The sequence below is a fragment of the Maylandia zebra genome, linkage group LG11 (genome assembly GCF_041146795.1).
Source record: "Maylandia zebra isolate NMK-2024a linkage group LG11, Mzebra_GT3a, whole genome shotgun sequence".
NCBI classification, from domain to species: Eukaryota; Metazoa; Chordata; class Actinopteri; order Cichliformes; family Cichlidae; genus Maylandia; species Maylandia zebra.
The window spans coordinates 24308060-24330116 of record NC_135177.1 but is presented as its reverse complement, the minus strand read 5'-3'; the positions used below and the strand labels follow the sequence as shown (position 1 = coordinate 24330116).

At 43.6% G+C, this 22057-nt stretch overlaps 1 protein-coding gene across 2 annotated transcripts in view; it reads left to right on the top strand.

Annotated features, from left to right (window-relative positions):
* The first annotated feature begins 2932 nt into the window (after positions 1-2932).
* chd4b (chromodomain helicase DNA binding protein 4b) overlaps positions 2933-22057 on the top strand; it is a 31730-nt gene continuing 12605 nt past the window's right edge. The window contains exons 1-32 of one of the 2 annotated variants that reach the window (XM_014410590.4): positions 2933-3199; positions 3507-3729; positions 4199-4323; positions 5545-5799; positions 5908-6023; positions 6146-6245; positions 6336-6546; positions 6640-6761; positions 6896-7019; positions 7179-7351; positions 7876-8121; positions 8293-8496; positions 8597-8808; positions 11766-11897; positions 12144-12243; positions 12361-12552; positions 12922-13122; positions 13717-13854; positions 14021-14142; positions 14253-14426; positions 15360-15501; positions 15586-15835; positions 15931-16055; positions 16148-16240; positions 16336-16477; positions 17588-17757; positions 17922-18099; positions 19927-20013; positions 20891-20982; positions 21122-21255; positions 21623-21767; positions 21877-22033. In XM_014410590.4, coding sequence (XP_014266076.3) covers positions 3666-3729; positions 4199-4323; positions 5545-5799; positions 5908-6023; positions 6146-6245; positions 6336-6546; positions 6640-6761; positions 6896-7019; positions 7179-7351; positions 7876-8121; positions 8293-8496; positions 8597-8808; positions 11766-11897; positions 12144-12243; positions 12361-12552; positions 12922-13122; positions 13717-13854; positions 14021-14142; positions 14253-14426; positions 15360-15501; positions 15586-15835; positions 15931-16055; positions 16148-16240; positions 16336-16477; positions 17588-17757; positions 17922-18099; positions 19927-20013; positions 20891-20982; positions 21122-21255; positions 21623-21767; positions 21877-22033 — 4726 coding nt within the window. In that variant the 5' untranslated portion in view covers positions 2933-3199; positions 3507-3665. Of the gene's footprint in view, positions 3200-3506; positions 3730-4198; positions 4324-5544; positions 5800-5907; positions 6024-6145; positions 6246-6335; positions 6547-6639; positions 6762-6895; positions 7020-7178; positions 7352-7875; positions 8122-8292; positions 8497-8596; positions 8809-11765; positions 11898-12143; positions 12244-12360; positions 12553-12921; positions 13123-13716; positions 13855-14020; positions 14143-14252; positions 14427-15359; positions 15502-15585; positions 15836-15930; positions 16056-16147; positions 16241-16335; positions 16478-17587; positions 17758-17921; positions 18112-19926; positions 20014-20890; positions 20983-21121; positions 21256-21622; positions 21768-21876; positions 22034-22057 lie in introns of both variants that reach the window. The other variant, XM_014410589.4, reaches the window with a different exon arrangement.

Sequence of the window (22057 nt, the reverse complement as noted above, 5' to 3'; positions counted from 1 at the left end):
GGAAGCCAAGGTAATACCATCCAGAGTAAGCATCTGGTAAAATACCACATATCTAGGATTTTTAGGCCCGACTACAATAACATCAGTTTCATCAGAATTTAGAAGCTGAAAAATTGAGGTCATCCAGGTCTTTATGTCTTTAAGACATTCCTGCAGTTTAACTAATTGGTGTGTGTTATCTGGCTTCATAGATGGATAAGTTGGGTGTCATCTACATAGCAGTGAAAACGTGTGCTATGCCTTCTAATGATACTGCCTAAGGGAAGCATGTGTAATGCAAATGGAACTGGTTCTAGCACAGAACCCTGTGGAACGCCATAATTAACCTAAATGTGTGAAGAGGACTCTCTATTTACATGAACAAATTTAAGTCTATTAGATAGATAGATAACTCAAACCACTGCAGCGCAGTACCTCTAATACCTACAGCATGCTGTACTTGCTGTAATGGTCACTGTAATTGAACATTGCACTGAGGTCAAGCAGGACAAGTACAGAGATAAGTGTCAGAGACTATGAGAAGATCATTTGTAACTAGGGATGGGTACCGGTCATGGCACTGCAACAAGTGCTTTAAGCTGATACTGTGATACTGTCAAAGGAGGTAACACCTCGAATCCGATGAAACACCTGGCGACGCATAGCGTTTTTTTAAAAGCCCAGAAATGCGCCATATGATAGCTTGCTGCGAGACCTCACACCAAGCGCATCTACTGTGCGTGGGTTGCCTGTTATCTGACCGGAGTTAGCAATATCCCCCAAAACCCCCGAAGAGGAGAGTCCTGGCCCCTAGCCCTGCCAGTGTAGCAGAAATGATGACGGATGATGATGGCAGCAGCAGCCGTTCTTCTCTGCGTGAGTAGCTTCATGTTGTTCGTGTGTAATTTACGTTGAGTAGGCTAAGCACGTTATTACATTAATGCATGTAAGGTGAACTAGCAAACCTCATCATAGCTACATGCGGCTGTCTTCTTGTTTGATGGCAGATACTCCCTTCAGATACTCCCTTCACCGTGGCCAAAAAGGCTAAAATGACCAAAGAAAAAGTGGAAAACAGTTAAACATGAGAGGTTTTGGACAAAGTTTGTGTTTTTTCCATTGTTTAAGCACTGCTTCCAGCCAAGAGTGATACCATATATGCCCCATAGCTGCAGAAAAGGCTAACATTGTTATCTTTTTACAAAAAAACAGCTGAACATGAGAGGTTTTTGGACCAATTTTGTGTTCTCCATTCTTTAAGCACTGGTTTGAGCACCGTTTGAGCACCGGCACCGTTTCAAAAGTACCGGTTTGGCACTGGTATCGGATAAAACCTAAACGATACCCATCCCTATTTGTAACGTTCACTAAAGCTGTTTCTGTGCTGTAATGAGCTCTGAAACTTGACCGAAACTATTCAAACAAACCATTCCTCTGCAAATTATCAGTTAGCTGTTTTACAACTAGTCTTTCAATATTGTGTATTTTGTATAATTTTTCCAGTGACAGGTCATTCGTCTCATCATGCATAACATTTGCCTTGACGTGTCATGGGTGAGGTGTTTTGAGTCTTTCCAATTTATAATCTTTGAGAAAACCCAGGCCTCACTGAAGAGATTATGTTTGTCAGCTGACTTGGGAATGCCATGGTGACTGCTCCCACAGCTAGTAGATGTGTTCTGGGAGGAGAGGGAGGTCTCCATGGTTGGATGGATGAATAATGTGTAACATTTGATATTTAAAGGTTTCCTTTTTTTCCCTAAAGCAATGCTGATGTTTAAATAATGGAGGTCTATGGGTGTTTTTAAACATTCTTCTGGATACAAACCAAGTAGAAACAACTTTTAGTAGAAACAACTTTTAAATGATCTCTGCATGTGTCTTTCTGAGCTCGTCACAAAATATATTAATCCTCCTGTAAAGTCTCACACAGTGAAGTAATGTTACTTTGGACTCTGTACATTTAAAACATATGTCTGTTATATTTATAGTACAGTCATTTACTTTAGGGGTAGTTACATAAGTTGCATTTAGCAACATATGTAACTAGCACTATTAACACTATAATCCACTCTCTAAACACAAACAGATTATAAAACTTGGATATCATGGCTTTCATTATTTCTGCAAATATTCAGAGGGTGGAGGTGAGGATCTAGTGGGTGGGTGTTGATACACTTTAACAAAACTTCTCAAAAAGTTTTGTAAAAGTCACAAATTCAACTTAAGGAGGGAATATTTGTTTATTTTTTTTAATGAAGGAATTACTTTCTAACCCTTGCTGTGCTGGTACATAACTACTGGTTTGTGATGTGGATGGAGGAGATAATCCTGGAGGAACTGATGGCAGTCTTCTCTGTCACTGGGGTGGCCCTGGGTACTCTCCACCTGTGTTGATACCACAGGAACAGGGGGCCCAGAGATCTGCAGCACTTCCTGCTCAGCAGGCCTGTTTGACCCGAACACAGTCGGCATGCTGCCTACCTGTATGGATCCAAAGGAAAGAGTGAAGGCTAAATGACTTCTTGTAGTCCTGCTCACTACCAGGTGGATGCTCTGTGAGTATTATGGTCTGTCACCATTGGACTTGCGCTCCCCTGGAGACCCAGCTCAATAGTGTTTTTTTGTTCTCTTTCTTGTCTTTTTAGGAGTTGTATATTATGGGATGTATACTGCTACTGCTTGAGTATTATGGTCTGTCAGGGAGTGGGGGGGGGGGTGTCACCATGACAACGGGGTTGCTAAGGGGGCTGGGACTGCCAGTGGAGAGGGGAAGGAGTGTGAGTGCATGCAGTGAGCATGGTGCGTGTGGAAGTGTGCGTGCGGGCGCGCGCGTGGTGGTGGAGGGGTGGGGGGTGGGGACAGGCTTGAGTATTATGGTCTGTCCGTTGCGAGGTAACTATGCAGAGTCCTGTGTGAGTGTGGGAGGGGGGGGGAGATTATTATGGGATGTCTGCCCCCTTTGTGTGTTTGTGAGGATGTTAGCTAAGCGCTGCCTGTAAGGGCTGGGGAGAGAGCGAAGAGGGGGACGGAGCAGCGTGTTTTGGGGTCGTTGACGGCTCGTTTTTTGAATTTCCCTCATCACCCGTTTAGTCGGGCTTAATGAATGAACCTTGCCACACAAACAGGCTGATTTGTGGCAATTCTCGCACCGACAGAGAGAGAGGAAGAGGGGAGGGGGGGAGAGCACACCTCGAGCCGGGACTACAAGCACACTACTGTAAGTTTCTAATGTTAGGAGATTGGCTTCGTAATGCTTCAACTTTGCTCTCATACAACGCTTTAACTCAACAGTCCGATTTCACGGTGTGCATTTGAAGTGACCACGGATGCCACGCTGAAGTTCATTGTAAAAATATACCTGGAAATCAACAGCCGATAAATGTCACAGATAATGAAGTTATCCAACTTGTTTGAGCAGGCAGGTGGACAATTAGATGCTGTGTAAATAATAGGAAACGGGCAAGGCTTAGCTACCCTCCGATGCCATTTATTGCTATTATTATTATATATATTTTTCTCTCCAGCACCCACCACCACCACCACTACCCCCTCCCTTCCTGGACACCCCCGGTTCATTCTCCACCAGTCCCACGTCATTTTCCCTCCTCCCTCGCCGACCGAGGAGCAAGGTTTAGGAGGGATTAATTCGACCAGCAAGAAATAAAATTAAAACGCAGGGGAAAATGTCGTGCAGCGAGGATGAGAGGGAAGACTTTGGGACCGCGGACGAGCACTCACTAATTCACGGTAAGCTCGCCTGTTATTTATTTATTTTTTTTAGCCTCCGAAGAAGAAGGTCCATCTCCGTAACTTGAGCTCGCCTTCAACGCGATGCTAATGTTAGCTTCAGCTAGCCGTGAGTAGTCTGCCCGGGCCGTCCGTCACTCGCCATGATAGATTAGTTAGCTAACTTGGCAAGCAAGTGTTTAGAGTTTCTCCTTTTCCTCTTCGGCCCCCTTCTTCTTTCGCGGGTCCCTCCGCGAGCGTGGGCGTGAGCTGTCAAAGTTTCAAACACAGAAAACGGACAAGTTTCAACCTGCGCTTTTGTGGCTTTCGCCTTGTGTGTGTCTGCGTGCGTGCACGGACGTGTGCCAGTGCGCGGTCTCCTGTTTTCTCCCTTCGGCCTGCAGCGGTGGTGCTCCTGTCCGTGTGTGTGTGTGTGTGTGTGTGTGCGTGTGCATGCACTGTGTCTCTAATGAAAGCGTGTCGCCGGCAGATGAGGACGAGCCGGAGGATGCTGTGTCTGACGTAGAAGAGGTACCAAAGTCCAAGAAGAAGAAGAAAGCCAAGAAGAGCAGCCGAGAGAATAGGAGCAGCAAGCGGCAGAGACCGATCCGAGAGGTGAGTTGCACAAAGTTTAAGCCTGTGACTGAGGGAATCCTCTTTTCTTTTCATTTTTTTAAAGATTGTGACAGATTTGTCTCTGTAAACATTTCTGTCAGCACAACAGATGCTGTTCTGCTCTTGATTTTACTGCACATGCATAAAACAACCAAAAGTAATTCTTTCTGCGAAGTTGTGAAAAAACCTGCATGGATGTAGGGTGTATTTAATACAAAATAGTGTCGATTTTATTTGGAAAAAGTTGACAAGATTCAATAGGAAAGTGCAGCCTAGGTTTAAATAAAGTAGTAAAGTATAATCGCTTGGTAAAATGCAATATGGAAAACAAAATAGCTAAATAAGGCACTCAAAGAAAGGATTTAAGTTTTAATAGGAAAATTAATTAACATACAGGAGCTGAACAAGTAAAAATCTAAACAAAATCAACTTAACTATAGGTGGATGTGTTGCAAACAGTGATTTCATGAGATGGGAAACCAAGACCCAAATACCCTGAAATAAGGGTGTAGCACTTTTATTATAAATTTAAGCAGTTGTGGAGACAGAGTAAGAGAGGCAAGGCTGAAATGGTTAGGATAAGTGCAGAGGAGGGATAGTGAATGTATTGGGAAAAGGATGTTAAAGATGGAGATGGCAGGCAGGAGAAAAAGAGTAAGACCTCAGAGAAGATTCATGGATGCAGTAAAGGAGGGTTTGTTGTGACAGAGGAGGGTAATAGGGAGGGATAGGGTGAGATGGAGGCAGGTGATCCACTGTAGTGGCCCTTAAAGAGAGCAGCTGAACGAAGAAGAGGTCAAATCAATTAATGTATAATGAACCAATTACTAGCAAATGTATAATTTTCCATAGGCCAGGTCAGTGCATTTAAAACACATTGTCTACAATATATATTTAATTACCACTCACATAAAACGGGGAAAACAAATATTAAAATCAGGAAATATTTAGCATTTTTGCTGAAAAATAAATAAAAAGACCCGTTCTGTGTCAACTGAACAATAGATGAAGCAACTGACTGTTTTTGCTTCTTCCGAAATTAGTGATGAGTCATATGTTGACCATAGCAGCGCTGTGAATGACAGCCCAGTGTCTTTTCATTCCCCAAGCCTAATAGAGTGCCAGGACCTTTACAAGAAACAAGACAAAGAAAGATGTCATTTTAGCGTCTAATTTCTGTGTTATACATAAAACCCAGCAGTGTGGTTCTTTATCTTACAGGAGTTGCCAGTCAGCTCCCCAGAGCACCTGCTTGGAGTGGAGGCAGCAGAGAGGGATGCTGATGAGGGAGGTATGCGGTCAGAGAGTGAAGGAAGTGATTATGCACCAGGGAGGAAAAAGAAGAAACGGTCCAGCTCCGCCAAAGACAAGAAGAAGGGAGGTGCGGCGGCAGAGAAAGGAGGCTCGTCCAGCTCAAAGAGCAAACGTAAAGAACCAGAGCCAGAAGATGATGAGGACGATGACGATGATTGCCAGGTAGAGTTTAATTCAGGCCCTCATGCAGACTTTGTTTACTTACTGCAGGGCTGACGTGTGACATTAACCTTCCTCGTTGTCCTTTTCGACTCTCTCCTCCCACCTCAGCCGAAAAGCTCCACCCAGCTGCTGGAAGCCTGGGGTATGAAAGACATTGACCACGTCTTTACTCAGGAAGACTACAGCTCCCTCACCAACTACAAGGCCTTCAGTCAGTTTGTCAGGTGAAGACACCCTCATCATTATTAGGCTTTGACAGTAAAGTCTGCATCTACTCTGTGACTACAGATTTGTGCATAAATATTTATGTCACAGTATAAAAGTTTTGCCCACTTTGTGTTTTTAGGCCATTAATTGCAGCTAAGAACCCCAAAATTGCTGTGTCCAAGATGATGACTTTAATGATGGCCAAGTGGCGTGAATTCAGTACAAACAACCCTCTGAAGGTATTAAATATTGAGGCCTTTTGTTCTTCTGTTATACTATACACTTCTAGAGAGCAGAGGTTCTCACTGTGTGCTTTTGTGTCCCCGCAGGGTTGTGCCACTGCTAATGCAGCCCTGGCAGCTGCCAATGTGGCGACAGCTGTGGAGAACATGGTGGTGGCAGGGACAGAGAGCGGGGCAGATACCGCTCCTGCTACATTGACTCCACCTGTTTCAACTCCTGCTGCTGCTCCAGCACCTACTGCACCCCCAGCAGCCCCAGCACCTCCTCTCCGCAAGGCCAAGACCAAAGAGGGCAAAGGTAAAATAGGACAGAGTTTATGACTTTATGAAGTGTATACAGAATTAAGATTTTGGCTGTTTTAAATAAATTTATATCTTCTCTTCTCTTGAGGTCCCAATGCTCGTAGGAGGTCGAAGCCCACATCTAAGCCTCCACCGAAACCAAAACCTAAGAAGGTGGCTCCACTCAAAATTAAACTTGGAGGCCTCAACAGCAAGAGGAAGCGCTCCTCTGTGAGTTATTAAAATTGGCACACAGTGACTTTATTTCTGCATATTTAATCACTGGGATCCAAATACTGATGATGTGATGAAATGAAACAAGGTACTCATATCAATCTTTTCCCTTCGCTTGTTGACTTCATTAGAGCGATGAGGACGAACCTGATGTTGACAGCGACTTTGATGATGGGAGCTTCTCAGTGTCAGATGGCTCCAGCCGCAGCAGTCGTCCTAAGAAGAAGCCCAAAAGTGCAAAGAAAAAGAAAAAAGGTTGGAAACATACTGAAATAAAAGTGTGATATTATATCAGCATTTCCATGAAGAAAAGAAATGTGTGTAATGTAGGTGGCTTGTTTAACAAGAGCAAAGTCAAGGCTGAAGTGAAGGCTGATACCTATTTTTTCCTGCTACTTTTCTGTCTTTTCTCAGTCGAGACAGAAGATGGTGACGGCTATGAGACAGACCACCAGGATTACTGTGAGGTGTGTCAGCAGGGAGGAGAGATCATTTTGTGTGACACCTGTCCGAGGGCTTATCACATGGTCTGTCTGGACCCTGACATGGAGAAGGCACCTGAGGGCAAGTGGAGCTGCCCGCACTGTGTGAGTACTGGAACCCTGAATCCTCTGAGAGATGTGCACGGCAGACTGTTAGAGCAAATGCGCCTGATTTTCAAAGTTTGAATCAGGAGGGCAAAAATTGCATGAAACATGGATGTTAAAATATTTTGTGTGGAAGTTGCACTGGCAGCAGGGTTGACTGTAGTGTTCTCCATTTCTCTTTGTCCCTTTCTCCCCCCACCCCAACAACCATTTTGCTCATGTTCCCGTCAATCCTCTCCTGCTCCCCACCACACATCTCACCCATCCTCCATTTCCTCTTCTCGGCCCTCCCCTGCCTGCCTCCCTCCCTTCCTCTGACTGCTCCACACGCACGCAATGCACACCACCCTCCCTCCCCACCCCTCGGCGCTCTTCAATCCCCCCCACGCATACACACACCCCTCCCTTTTTTTCTTTCACTTCGTTCCGCATACCTTCCCTGCCTGTCTGCCCTCACCCCCCAACCCCCCTTCCTCTTCCCCCGCGTGCACACCTCCTCCTTCTGTCTGTAATTCTGCCACCAGGAGAAGGAGGGAATCCAGTGGGAAGCCAGGGATGATCTGTCCGAGGCCGAAGGTGAGGACGATGACGACAGGAGGGATGAAGGGATGGAGGAGGAAGACGACCACCACATTGAGTTCTGCCGTGTGTGTAAGGACGGGGGAGAGCTGCTTTGCTGTGACACCTGCCCCTCCTCCTACCACATCCACTGCCTCAACCCTCCTCTCCCCGAGATCCCCAATGGAGAATGGATCTGCCCCCGCTGCAAGGTGAGCACTGAGCATTGGTGCATACGAGACTGCGCGTGCTCACGTGGGCGTGCATGTGGATTACAAATTCCAAGTTGCACTGGAGATAAAGAGCCTTTTCTCTTGATGTGCATAAGTTTACCTGCAGCATTTTAGATAACAATTTCCTCTGCCATCCACACTTTCTCACAGTGTCCACCGATGAAGGGAAAAGTGCAGAAGGTTTTAACATGGCGCTGGGGAGAAGCACCAGCCCCTATGCCCGTACCCCGGCCTGCTGATCTGCCTGCTGATGCTCCTGACCCACCACCTCTGGCAGGCCGTAGAGAGAGGGAGTTCTTTGTCAAGTGGTGCAACATGTCGTACTGGCACTGCTCCTGGGTGCAGGAGCTACAGGTACTACCATTGCATCCACCTGTAGATGAGAATGAGGTTTTATTTTTTCCTTTTTGTAACATACTCAGCACATGACACCCCCTTGTTTACTCTCGCCCAGTTGGAGCTGAACTGCCAAGTGATGTTCCGCAACTACCAAAGGAAGACTGACATGGATGAACCGCCGCCTGCTGACTTTGGAGGCGAGGGTGACGATGACAAAAGCACGAAGAGGAAGAACAAAGATCCACTCTTTGTCCACATGGAGGAGGAGTTTAGCCGCTATGGAGTTAAGATGGAGTGGCTGATGATCCACCGCGTCCTTAACCACAGGTAGGATACAAATGAAACAAGAACACTAAGCAGGTTTCGAAGCAAGAAACAATAAAAGTAAGTTAACAAAGTAAATACAGTTTGCTGAGTGGAGACCTCAAACTGAATTAGCATTGCTGTTTTAATGCATGCATATCATTTGTATTCTGTATGCTTTGTGTGTGTGGAGTGTCAGGAAGGAGTTCAGTTCAAAGTAAAACATTAATGTTTAATGAACATTATTCTATAAATACAGCATCACTGTGCACATAAGGTGAAGACGACAGCCGCTCTCGTGCTATACAGTGGGGCAAAAAAGTATTTAGTCAGCCACCGATTGTGCAAGTTCCCCCACTTAAAATGATGACAGAGGTCAGTAATTTGCACCAGAGGTACACTTCAACTGTGAGAGACAGAATGTGAAAAGGAAATCCATGAATCCACATGGTAGGATTTGTAAAGAATTTATTCGTAAATCCGGGTGGAAAATAAGTATTTGGTCACCTCAAACAAGGAAAATCTCTGGCTCTCACAGACCTGTAACGTAGAGGTCTGCATTCCCGCGGCTGTCCCGCGGGAGCCGCGGGACCCGACCAGATTTCTTGCGGCGCGGGAATAAATTTCCAAATAAAATGCGGTAGCGGTCGGTAACTCTGGTGTAATTTGAACGGGAGCGGGCGGTCTGAAAATATAGCGTGCCCGACATTTTTTCGGAACAGCATATCTGTGATTTCCTCATTCTAATTGAGCACTGGTACAGCCAGTGCTCACGCCTGTTACACGCACTGAGCGCATGGATCAGTGCTTTTTGCAGTAGGCCACAATGCTGTATTCGTTTTTATTTATTTTATTTTTGCAACACGTTTTCCATGTTAAAAGATAAATGTTGCATGTTGACAGATAAATGCATCTTGTTTAAGAAAAATAAATACAATCATTGCACAACCTGCAGTTTTATCTGTTATCTCTATTTTTTGGTGGTACCCCATTTAAATGTGAGATTTTGGAAACCAGATCTAAATTTAGCGGGAACGGTCGGGTCGGGTAGAAAATTATTCTAAGCGGGCAGCGGGTGAACAAAGACTGAATATACAGCGGGAGCGGTCGGGTGCGGTACAAAACCTTGCGGGAGCGGGCGGGAGCGGGACTAAAAAAACATTCCCGCGCAGACCTCTACTGTAACGTCTTCTGTAAGAAGCTTTTCTGTCCCCCACTCGTTACCTGTATGAATGGCACCTGTTTGAATTCATCATCTGTATAAAAGACACCTGTCCACAGCCTCAAACAGTCAGACTCCAAACTCCACCATGGCCAAGACCAAAGAGCTTTCGAAGGACACCAGGAAAAGTATTGTAGACCTGCACCAGACTGGGAAGAGTGAAGCTACAATAGGCAAGCAGCTTGGTGTGAAAAAATCAACTGTGGGAGCAACCATCAGAAAATGGAAGACATATAAGGCCACTGATAATCTCCCTCGATCTGGGGCTCCATGCAAGATCTCATCCCGTGGGGTCAAAATGATCATGAGAACGGTGAGCAAAGATCCCAGAACCACACGGGGGGACCTGGTGAATGACCTGCAGAGAGCTGGGACCAAAGTAACAAAGGTCACCATCAGTAACACACTACAACGGCAGGGAATCAAATCCCGCAGTGCCAGACGTGTTCCGCTGCTGAAGCCAGTGCATGTCCAGGCCCGTCTGAAGTTTGCCAGAGAGCACATGGATGATACAGCAGAGGATTGGGAGAATGTCATGTGGTCAGATGAAACCAAAGTAGAACTTTTTGGTATAAACTCAACTCGTCATGTTTGGAGGAAGAAGAATACTGAGTTGCATCCCAAGAACACCATACCTACTGTGAAGCATGGGGGTGGAAACATCATGCTATGGGGCTGTTTTTCTGCCAAGGGGACAGGACGACTGATCCGTGTTAAGGACAGAATGAATGGGGCCATGTATCGTGAGATTTTGAGCCAAAACCTCCTTCCATCAGTGAGAACTTTGAAGATGAAACGAGGCTGGGTCTTCCAACATGACAATGATCCAAAACACACCGCCCGGGCAACAAAGGAGTGGCTCCGTAAGAAGCATTTGAAAGTCCTGGAGTGGCCTAGCCAGTCTCCAGACCTCAACCCCATAGAAAATCTGTGGCGGGAGTTGAAAGTCCGTGTTGCTCGGCGACAGCCCCAAAACATCACTGCTCTCGAGAAGATCTGCATGGAGGAATGGGCCAAAATACCAGCTACTGTGTGTGCAAACCTGGTAAAGACCTATAGTAAACGTTTGACCTCTGTTATTGCCAACAAAGGTTATGTTACAAAGTATTGAGTTGTATTTTTGTTATTGACCAAATACTTATTTTCCACCCTGATTTACGAATAAATTCTTTACAAATCCTACCATGTGGATTCATGGATTTTTTTTTCACATTCTGTCTCTCACAGTTGAAGTGTACCTCTGGTGCAAATTACTGACCTCTGTCATCATTTTAAGTGGGGGAACTTGCACAATCGGTGGCTGACTAAATACTTTTTTGCCCCACTGTATGTGCATGCATAACATGGACTCAGAGTAGAACACAATGCCTTTCTCATTTGTTTTTTCCTCATGCTGTGTACGGCCTTTGTCTACTTGTGATAACAAACCACAATGACAACACAGTGCACAGTGTCGATTCACAGTGCACAGTTGCTTATGCTTGTGCAGGAGTAATGCTGAATGTTTGTCACTAGGTGTTTGGTTGTTTCTTTGTGGTTATTTTGTCAATAAAGGGTTAGGGTGACAAAGTATCCAAGTTTGGAGTAGTAAGAGGAAATATAAGAGGAAGAGTGAATGAGAGGGATCGATTCCACATATTGAAGTATCTTGAAGCCAGTGTCTTATAATGTCACCTTGTAAAAGAAACACTTTAACAGAAGCATTTAGGTATACCATTTTATCACAACAGAATATCTTCTGTCTGTTTTATCCTGATAGTGTTGATAAAAAGAATAATGTGCATTACCTGATCAAGTGGAGAGATCTGCCATATGATCAGTCCACCTGGGAGAGTGAAGACATGGACATTCCAGAGTATGACCCCTACAAACAGACTTACTGGAATCACAGGTATGCAGTAGTGTACTAAGTGTCAGAAGCTGTTTGCTCAGGTTGTGCAAGGACTGTTGATATCTTAAAGTAGGGTAAGATCAAATAATTGTAAAATTAATTCTACTCCTTTTCTAGGACGTAAATTAGGTGCCATATAGAGATATTTGTGGCAGTTTGATGTCTTTTTTTTCCTGTTTACATTAAAAAACAGTGAATAAATTAGTCAGTCTTACCTTTTTTTTTTTTTCCTACTCTGTGTATCAGAGAGTTGATGATGGGTGAGGAAGGCAGACCTGGCAAGAAGCTGAAAAAGACAGTCAAAGTGAAGAAGGCAGAGCGACCGCCTGCTAATCCAGTTGTAGATGTACGTGCACCAAAATACAACCTTTTTCTTAAATTGCTTTATTCTGATGGATTATTGATGACCGTGTAAAAGCTCGCTCCTCAGATCGGGTCAGCAATTTTATTTTTTCCTTTCCAGCCCACCATCAAGTTTGACCGTCAGCCTGACTATCTGGACAGCACAGGAGGAACTCTGCATCCTTACCAGCTGGAAGGTTTGAACTGGCTCAGGTTTTCTTGGGCTCAAGCCACTGACACAATCCTGGCTGACGAGATGGGTTTGGGCAAGACCGTTCAGACAGCTGTCTTCCTCTACTCATTGTACAAGGAGGTAAGGGGCTGTTTATTTTATAAATATGAATGCATTAAGCTTGTTTTAACAGTTAAAAGTACAACACAGTACCTGATAATATTTGATTTATAAGGCTAATGCTGTACTGTTTTATCTTTAGTAAGACTTGTATATGCTAACTGACGCTGTTTTGTCCAGTCTGCCCTCCCCTGTCAGTCAGTGTTAGTGGTTGGGGTTGCAGACATGTGACACACAGTAACTCTGCCCATTAAAGGGGATGAATTCCAAGTAAGGAGCTCGATCCTAAAGGCAGGGCAAGACAAATGCAGTTGTGTAATTTATCTGATATTAAATTATGAATCATCTTTGCATGTTAATGTATTCTAACTCTGTTCTCCATTGGTACAGGGTCACTCCAAAGGCCCCTTCCTTGTCAGCGCTCCTCTGTCCACCATCATTAACTGGGAGAGGGAGTTTGAGATGTGGGCTCCTGACATGTATGTGGTCACCTATATAGGGGACAAAGACAGCAGGGCTGTTATTAGAGAGAATGAGTTCTCCTTTGAGGGAAACGCCATCAGAGGAGGAAAAAAGGCGTCCAAGATGAAGGTAAGTAAAAACAAACAAACTGCTATTTCAGAGTGTAGTGGCTTTGAAGTACAGTGGAACCCCGACTTATGAAATTAATTCGTTCCCGAGGGTCTTTCGTAAGTCGAAACTTTTCGTAAGTCGAAGCACCCATCACGCCTTTTGAGTGAACGATAGGTTAATTGCTAACTGCAACAACAATACATTGTTCAAGTGGAACAGCGAAGTGCAAGTACAAAAGCCAAGGGGGTTGTCACATGTCAAGTCAAGTCAAGTTTATTTATAGAGCACATTTAAAAACAACCAAGGCTGACCAAAGTGCTGTACAGTAAATACAGATAAAAATACAATAGAACACAATTTCGTAATAACACCTCGCTGATAAAAATAAAATAAAAATATATAAAACAAATAAATTAAACCTTTCTAAAAGCCAATGAAAAGAGGTGAGTTTTAATGATTCGGAAGGCATTGTGGGCATTGTAGGCATTCTGGGATCAGCCAGTCAGAGCCAGCTTTAGTTGCAGCACTTGCAGCTGTAATATTTGTAATCGTTTCCACTTATTTCCCAGTTTTGCAGCTTAACTAAAAAGCACTTTTTTCTGCATATTACAGAAAGACTCACCAGTCAAGTTCCATGTTCTGCTGACATCCTATGAATTGATCACCATTGACCAGGCTGTGCTGGGCTCCATTGAATGGGCATGTCTGGTTGTAGATGAGGCACACAGACTGAAGAACAACCAGTCCAAGGTAACAACAAAGGCTTTTTTTCTTTTCTTTTTCTTTTACAAAAACCAAAGTATGTTGGTGACCCTTCATCACTGGACACACAATGCTGGACATAACAGTTTAGTGGTGTAATTTTCTTGGCTCCAGTGCCCAGGTTTGTACTGTATGTTTTCTGTCTTTCTCTCAGTTCTTCAGAGTGTTGAACAACTACCCGCTGCAACACAAGCTGCTGCTTACAGGCACTCCACTTCAGAACAACCTGGAGGAGCTCTTCCATTTGCTGAACTTTTTAACCCCAGAGAGATTCAAGTCAGTACCTGCACACAGCGCAGGGCTACAGCAGATGTAGCTGTACTGCAGATACAGTGATGACATCCACTGTGATTCATGTGGCTTTTTAATTTTTTTTTTTCATGCAGTAATCTCGAAGGGTTTCTGGAAGAGTTTGCGGACATCGCAAAAGAGGACCAGATCAAGAAGCTCCATGACATGCTGGGACCACACATGCTCAGGAGGCTGAAGGCTGATGTATTTAAACACATGCCTTCAAAGACCGAGCTCATTGTTCGAGTGGAGCTGAGCTCCATGCAAAAGTAAGCAATAAAAAACTTTGCAGTAGCTGCAAATATATGTTTGGAAAAATGAAAAAAGGAAGTTTTTCTTTCCCACTGTCGCCAAGTGCTTGCTCATAAAGGCTCATTGATTGTTGGAGTTTTCTCTGTATTGTTGTAGGGTCTTTACCTTACAATATAAAGCACCTTGAGGTGACAGTTGTTAATTTGGCAGTATATAAATAAAATTAAAATTAATTGAATTAAACATGCCATAGTTTCAAATAATGTGCCCAGAGTATGGCAGAGTTATACCTGTGAGCCTGAAGCTCAGACTTCAAACAGCTCAGACAGTTTTTCTGCTGTCGACAGTGAAAGGGGATATTCCTAATGTTGTGGTCAAAGAAAAGACAAAGCAAAGTTTCCCCTTGTGCTGGTCACAGATTCTGTCTGATGGTTTTGGAAACCCACAAATATTTGCTATGAGTTGGAGGAGAAGGAGTAAATGTAATAAATACTACTGATAGCTGCAATTAGATTGACAGTAACATGTATTCTTTGCAATGTGGAAACAATCCATAGTCTTTGCATAAAACCTTGTATGGAATTGTGCAACAGGCTTGGTTTTTGATTTGAACACATCATAAGATGGTCTCCTCTTAGGCACTAAGCTCAACTCGACATTCATAACTGTCTTCTGTTTGCAAGCGGCAGTCAGTCAGAAGGTGGTTCGGAGGGAAGCTTAAACTGTTTGTTTCATGTAGAGGTTAAAATGAGGGCTTGCAGCAATGCCCAGTATAAGATAGATGAATATTATTTTCAACTGTGAATAATACAAACTTCATATAGAACCATTTGCAGCAACATGAGCATAACATGTCACCCTTGAAGCTTTAATCCTGCTCATGTTTTCCTTTGTTTTATCTTTGCAGTCTATTTTTTCACGCTTCTTTTACTTCTCTTTTTGTACTTCAGGAAATACTACAAGTTCATTTTAACACGTAACTTTGAGGCCCTGAACACTCGTGGAGGAGGAAATCAAGTATCTCTGCTCAATGTTGTGATGGACCTCAAAAAGTGCTGTAACCACCCCTACCTCTTTCCAGCAGCTGCCAATGTATGTTTTTTTATACATTTAGTTTAATTTAGTTTTTTCGTGTTTCTTTTAAACTTGTTTAAGACATCACTTCCTTAATTTCAGGAAGCGCCAAAACTTCCAAATGGCATGTATGAAGGCACTGCCCTGACCAAGTCTTCAGGGAAACTGATGCTGCTCCAGAAGATGATGAGACGGCTGAAAGAAGGAGGCCACAGGGTTTTGGTTTTCTCCCAGATGACTAAAATGCTCGACTTGCTAGAGGACTTCCTGGAGAACGAGGGTTACAAATATGAGAGGATTGATGGAGGAGTCACTGGCAACTTGAGACAGGAGGCCATTGATCGCTTTAATGGTGAGGCGTGTTTAGCTATTTGTCAGTTTTGCCTCTCAGGACAGCAGAGTTCATGTCTGTTTTTCTAATTTTAATTTTGCTCCTCTTTCCAACAGCTCCTGGTGCTCAGCAGTTTGCCTTCCTCCTCTCTACCAGAGCTGGTGGTTTGGGCATTAACCTCGCTTCTGCTGATACTGTTATTATCTATGACTCCGACTGGAATCCCCACAATGACATCCAGGTATGCAAACCACATGACTAACCTCACATCTGCGCCAGTGTGAGCGTTTATTTTGAGGGGTGATTATGCTGTGTTTCATGTGTGCTTCACAGGCCTTCAGCAGAGCTCATCGTATTGGCCAGAACAGGAAAGTGATGATTTATCGCTTTGTTACCAAAGCGTCTGTGGAGGAGAGGATAACACAGGTCTGTGAAAATTAACACCACTTTATCAAATGTGTTGAATTGCAATGATCACATATTGACTGGTAGCTTGACCTCCACCTTCTTGCTTCCACCAGGTGGCAAAGAAGAAGATGATGCTCACCCACCTGGTGGTGCGACCCGGCCTCGGATCTAAGATGGGCTCCATGTCCAAGCAGGAGCTTGATGACATCCTCAAGTTTGGAACTGAAGAACTGTTTAAAGATGAAATTGGAGATGGTGAGTCAGTGTTGAGCCTCTGACAGATGGCGCGCACACACACACACACACACACACACTGTCCGCTTAGTTTGGTGAGTGGGGCTGATATTAATTTTAGCACTGGGAGCCTCTTTCTCTGTATGTCTGGTTAATCTATCCTATAGTTATGTTGTATCTGCAAAGCCATCTGAAAGCCTACAGAGTCACCTGATGTGATGTACCTGTTCAGTACTCCTGTGCATCTACAGCTATGTTTTCACTGCAGCTTTGAAATTGATCAGTGAGAGAATAACAATGAGCCCCTCAATAGGAATAATAATCATAGGATCGATAAAAGGACTAACAAATGTCAGCAAATTCCTGGAGGATTGCTGAAACTATCCGATTAGACGTAATGGGAATGTGCAAAGAAGTGGAAAAAGTTAAATATGTTTGCCCTTGAAAAAAAACCAGACACAACACAGAGCAAGGACTGAGGAGGGGAAAAAGTCACAGCATTTTATTTAGTTCTGCCGGCTGGCACCGCATATAAGAAGCCGAGACATGACCACAGGTAACTGTCACATAATACTCCACACACAAGCATATATACCAGCATCAATATTGGCCACTTGCGTAGGTTAAGTCATAGAATCTACAGAGATTCACCACAGAAATCTAAATTAGGCCATAGCGTCCACACTGCAGAATGTGGTTTATGCATTGCTCCAGTTGAGTGGTTATATGTCAGTTTACTCTTCAGCTCACAGCTGTTTCATTTTCTAGATCAAGATAGTGCAGAACTTTGCTGGTTTGCAGGTCTCTTATCTGTTATTTTCCACAGTACTTGTTTAAAACTTCCTGTCAGAGATGGGGGTGGGGAGTGGGGTTGACTGGCTTATACAAAAAAATATGAATGACTAGTTTAAACAACTATCCCTGGTGCAGAGTAGTGAAAGCAGCAAAGTTTTATTGGTTAATTATCCAGTCGACTGGTTCTGCGCATCACTAGTTGCATTGTGTGTAAAAGCAAAGAGAAAGAGGTGGAATTATGACTTCTCCACTGGGATGCCAGAGATGTTTTGAGCATTAAATTCAAATTTCTCTTCCTCCTATCCTTCCTTCTTTTTCCACTTATTCTACTTTCAGGGGACAACAAGGAGGATGACAGCAGTGTGATCCACTACGATGATCAGGCAATTGACCGTTTGCTTGACAGGAACCAGGATGCCACAGACGACACTGAGCTCCAGAGCATGAACGAATACCTCAGCTCGTTCAAAGTGGCACAGTATGTGGTGAAAGATGAAGATGATGAGGTACAGTATTAGCATGGCTACAATGTGCGTATATGAGCATATCACTTTACCTATCGGGCTTTAGTTTTTTGTCATTTTTAGAGCATCTTTAGTAGTCAAACTCCAAGTCTACGCACGAACAAACAGTCTTTATGTGCACTGTATTAAAAAAAAATGTTTTAAAGGAGGAGGAGGTGGAAAGGGAGGTGATCAAGCAGGAGGAAAGTGTTGATCCAGACTACTGGGAGAAGCTGCTTCGGCACCACTACGAGCAACAGCAGGAGGATCTCGCCCGCAATTTGGGCAAAGGCAAAAGAACTCGAAAGCCAGTCAACTACAATGATGGCTCCCAGGAGGACCGAGGTATAAGACAGGGTACAGAACAATATATAATGCAACCTCTTCTTGTGCGTGTGTGGAGTGCAGTACCAGTGGTGGATTTGTGTTTGTGTGGTGTTGATGTGGTGGTAATATAGTAGCAGCGACAGTGAGATTATGGCATGAAGTTTTGTTTTAGTTTGTGCTCGGGTGTAGAAATGTGGTAGTTGATGTTATTTTTAAATGTTTAGACCAGTTTAAAATCGATTTTTTCAGAAGGATAAGGCCTCTCACTAAGCCAGAAATGTGTCGCCTTCCTTTAGGAGATACGTTCACACAAAATAGGCGGATAGACGGACTCACATTGTAGGTAGTTAAGGCCCCTTTTCTAGATGTAATTTGCTCGGACTAGAAAATGGCACAAAGGGAATATTATTGCAGTACAGCCGTTGGTTTAGCATTAAAACAGTAGGGGGCAGCAGCAGATTGGGCTGGATGCACAGGCAGAGCGTGCGATAGGGCACAGCAAACAACACAACAGCCATTTTCACTCATGTGCTGATAAACATTTCTTAGACGTCACTCAGCTGAGCTGTGTGTGATCGCCCATTAAGTGGAGATTAACCTGCCAGCTCCTGAGTGTAGTCTGTATGATGTCTGATTGCACAGACATGAGAAAATGCATCTGTCACGGACTGTTTGCTTTTTATTCTCCTCATCCATCCGACCAATTTAACCGCAGGGTCCTGGGAGTTGGACTGGAGCCTGTCCCAGCTCTCATAAGAAGAGAGATGGAGTGCAGTCTATCGAAGGGAGATTCTGCTCATAGGGTCAACTTTTTTTCTGCAACCTTTATCATTAATTTCCTGTGTGGGGAAAAACAGGCCTCCACTGGTTTTGAACTGACCTCTTTTCTTTTTTTCTGAGTGTAAACGCAGTGTAGACATAGAGGGGGAAGGGGAGATCATGCACATGACTCAGGTCTGCAAAATCTTGATGTTATAGTTTTACATCTTGAAACTTGCAGAAAAACATGCAAACATTAATAAGAGGAGGAAATCAATTATCAGTTGCCTGTATTCCATTCATTCAGTGCTTATTTGCTCTCAAACATTATTCCATTCAGTGAACTCCATTGTCAGAGATCATATATGACAGACAGGGACATTATTAGCTGGAAACAACAAGCCATGGCAATTGTAATAAGTGCAGCTTTCAACAAGGTTCTGTTCAAATATGTTAAGTTTTAATATTAATTATATATATAAAAAAAGTCCATACTATTCATGTAGATTTTGGAGGTCCAGGAAAAGCAATAACATGAACGTGTATTAGGATTTGTTGATAAAATCACCAAAGCTACAGTCCTCTCCCGAACCCTTCTGCTTCACATTTTAAGACCTTATTTTGGGAGAGTGACAATTCTGAAGAAACAAACCTCAAACTGCAAAACACAGAAGCAGTTGAACTAGTTTTGTTTTAATGATCTGTTTTTTTTCCTGTCTCAGCCCCCAAATAAACCAAAAACCAAAGCTGTTAGAGCCACAGTAGGCTTTTCACTTGCATATAGCTGTGTAAACATTAACAACATCAGTGAAGGATCTTTTCTTTTTGTTTATTGCAGCAGTCAAAGCTAATCAGTGGCAGTAATCTAGTAGTTCAAATGCAGTTTTAACACGGTAACTCCCCCTACTGGTTGAACTCTTACTAACCTGTGATTAAACCTCTGAAAGGAGTTACTTTTATTGTGTACTCGTATGTGTACTTTTATCTCGTTGTTGATCAGTTAGATTCAGACCTGGTGGGGAAGAGTTTTGTCCTTTTTGGTATTTTCTCCTCGCTCATCTCATCATTTCTCTGTGGTCTCTTTAGACTGGCAGGAGGATCAGTCTGATAACCAGTCCGATTACTCGGTGGCCTCAGAGGAGGGCGATGAGGACTTTGATGAACGGACTGAAGGTAAGTTGGTTACAACCGTTGGAGATCTTTCACACTGGGACGTCTGTGCTCTGAGGAGTTTGGCATTAGTCATAAAGATGGAGTTGAGTGAAGTTATTGATCATAACAAGCTGACATGGAGGCGGAGGTTCCTGTTCAGATTATTAACCGATGATAAGAAGTCTTTCCACATCTGAGATACATAATTCACTAACATCCTTCCAACACCCCCGCAGATGTTTATTCAGATTCAGACGAGAGCTATGATATCCTCCTCGACAACCTCAACAACAACTGCCGAAAAAGGAAATGTGACTGCATCATCTGCGTTGAGCGTAGAGAGGCAAAGCAAGGCAGAAAGAAAAAGGAAAGGAAAAAGCATAAGAGAAGGAAACGGGGAAAGAAAATTAAGATCAATGGTTTCCCAGTCCTTTAATCTGCTTTGCAGATTAAATTGTTTGTGTTTATATTAATTGTTTATATAACTGTTCACTTTTATTTATTAAATTTGTATCCGTTAATAAACATGTTGTAAAAAATTTATTTTCCAATTAAAAGGTGCTATAAGGTGTGCATTTATATACCAGTTGTATTTTTCTTACTGTAACTGGAGTTTTATTAAATGATGTGTACTGCCAGATTGCTTTCAGTAGTAAATTTTCTGAAAGCGTTGCGCTTCAAGAAACGTTTATTGTAAAGTGTGGAGAGAGGGCCAGCTTCAGCAGGATCAGAGTGAGCCAATGAGCCGTAAGTGGAAAGTTTAGGATGATAAGTGCACACACGATCATGCATCATGCAAAATTTACTGTTCAACTTTTCGTCCTCATGGCTTCGGTGGAGTTGGCGCTGACTTTCAGGCCTTCAGACAGACTAACTAACCGTGCTTCTTTGCTCATAGCCAATGCCCGCAGGCCAAACCGCAAAGGGCTGAGGAACGACCGGGACAAGCCTCTACCCCCACTGTTGGCCAGGGTTGGTGGGAACATCGAGGTGAGTTTTTGGTTCCTTCCACGAGACAAGAGTGAATGTGCAAGGGAAAAAAATTAACTGCACAGTGGTGGAGGAGTCACATCTTTCTGTTGTCTTTCTATTAAGCTTTTCTTTTACATTTTGACCTCTTACCTGTCAGGTGCTGGGATTCAACGCACGGCAGAGGAAGGCTTTCTTAAATGCAGTGATGCGTTATGGGATGCCTCCCCAAGATGCCTTTACTAACCAGTGGCTGGTCAGAGACCTACGAGGAAAGTCAGAGAAAGAATTCAAGTGAGTCTGATGGGTGTTTTTTATAATTTTCCTACTGTTATGGGTGCAGTCTAATATCAAGGTAAAGTGCTTTTTTTTTTTTTTTTTTGTTATGAACCTAATTTTTAGTATCAATCATCTGCTCAAATTTGTAAACTTGTCTACACAGTTAAAGGTTTAAGCTGTTCCGTTAATGACAGTTTTATAAATTGGCCAACTGTCTAAAGTAATTATTGTTAAAACTGGTAACTGAGCCATTAGAACGTGAAGTCTCTTAGTACTAAATACTAGCAGGATAGTTACATTCAGCTTAATTAGCATGTTGTCTCTCTGCAATATAAAATACACCTGGCTCAAATTTATTCAGTATGTCATGCTTTCTTTGCAGGGCCTATGTGTCTCTGTTCATGCGTCACCTTTGTGAGCCGGGGGCCGACGGAGCCGAGACGTTTGCTGACGGCGTCCCTCGGGAGGGTCTGTCAAGACAGCACGTGCTCACTCGCATCGGTGTGATGTCACTCATACGGAAAAAGGTACGGTTCAACAGCTCCAGTAGAAATGGTAAAAATAGTGTCGCCCTGCTTGAGAATGTGGTCTAAATTATCCAAACTCTTAATCATTGAGTCACATGTTGTTTAACAGGTGCAGGAGTTTGAACATGTGAATGGTCAGTGGTCGATGCCCTGGATGGCCGAGTTGGAGGAAAACAAAAGAGCCGCAGCTTTGGCTGCAGGAGAAGACCCAAAGACTCCTTCCACAGGGACTCCTGCAGACACACAGCCCAACACTCCTGTGCCGGGTAAACACACACACTATTTGCACT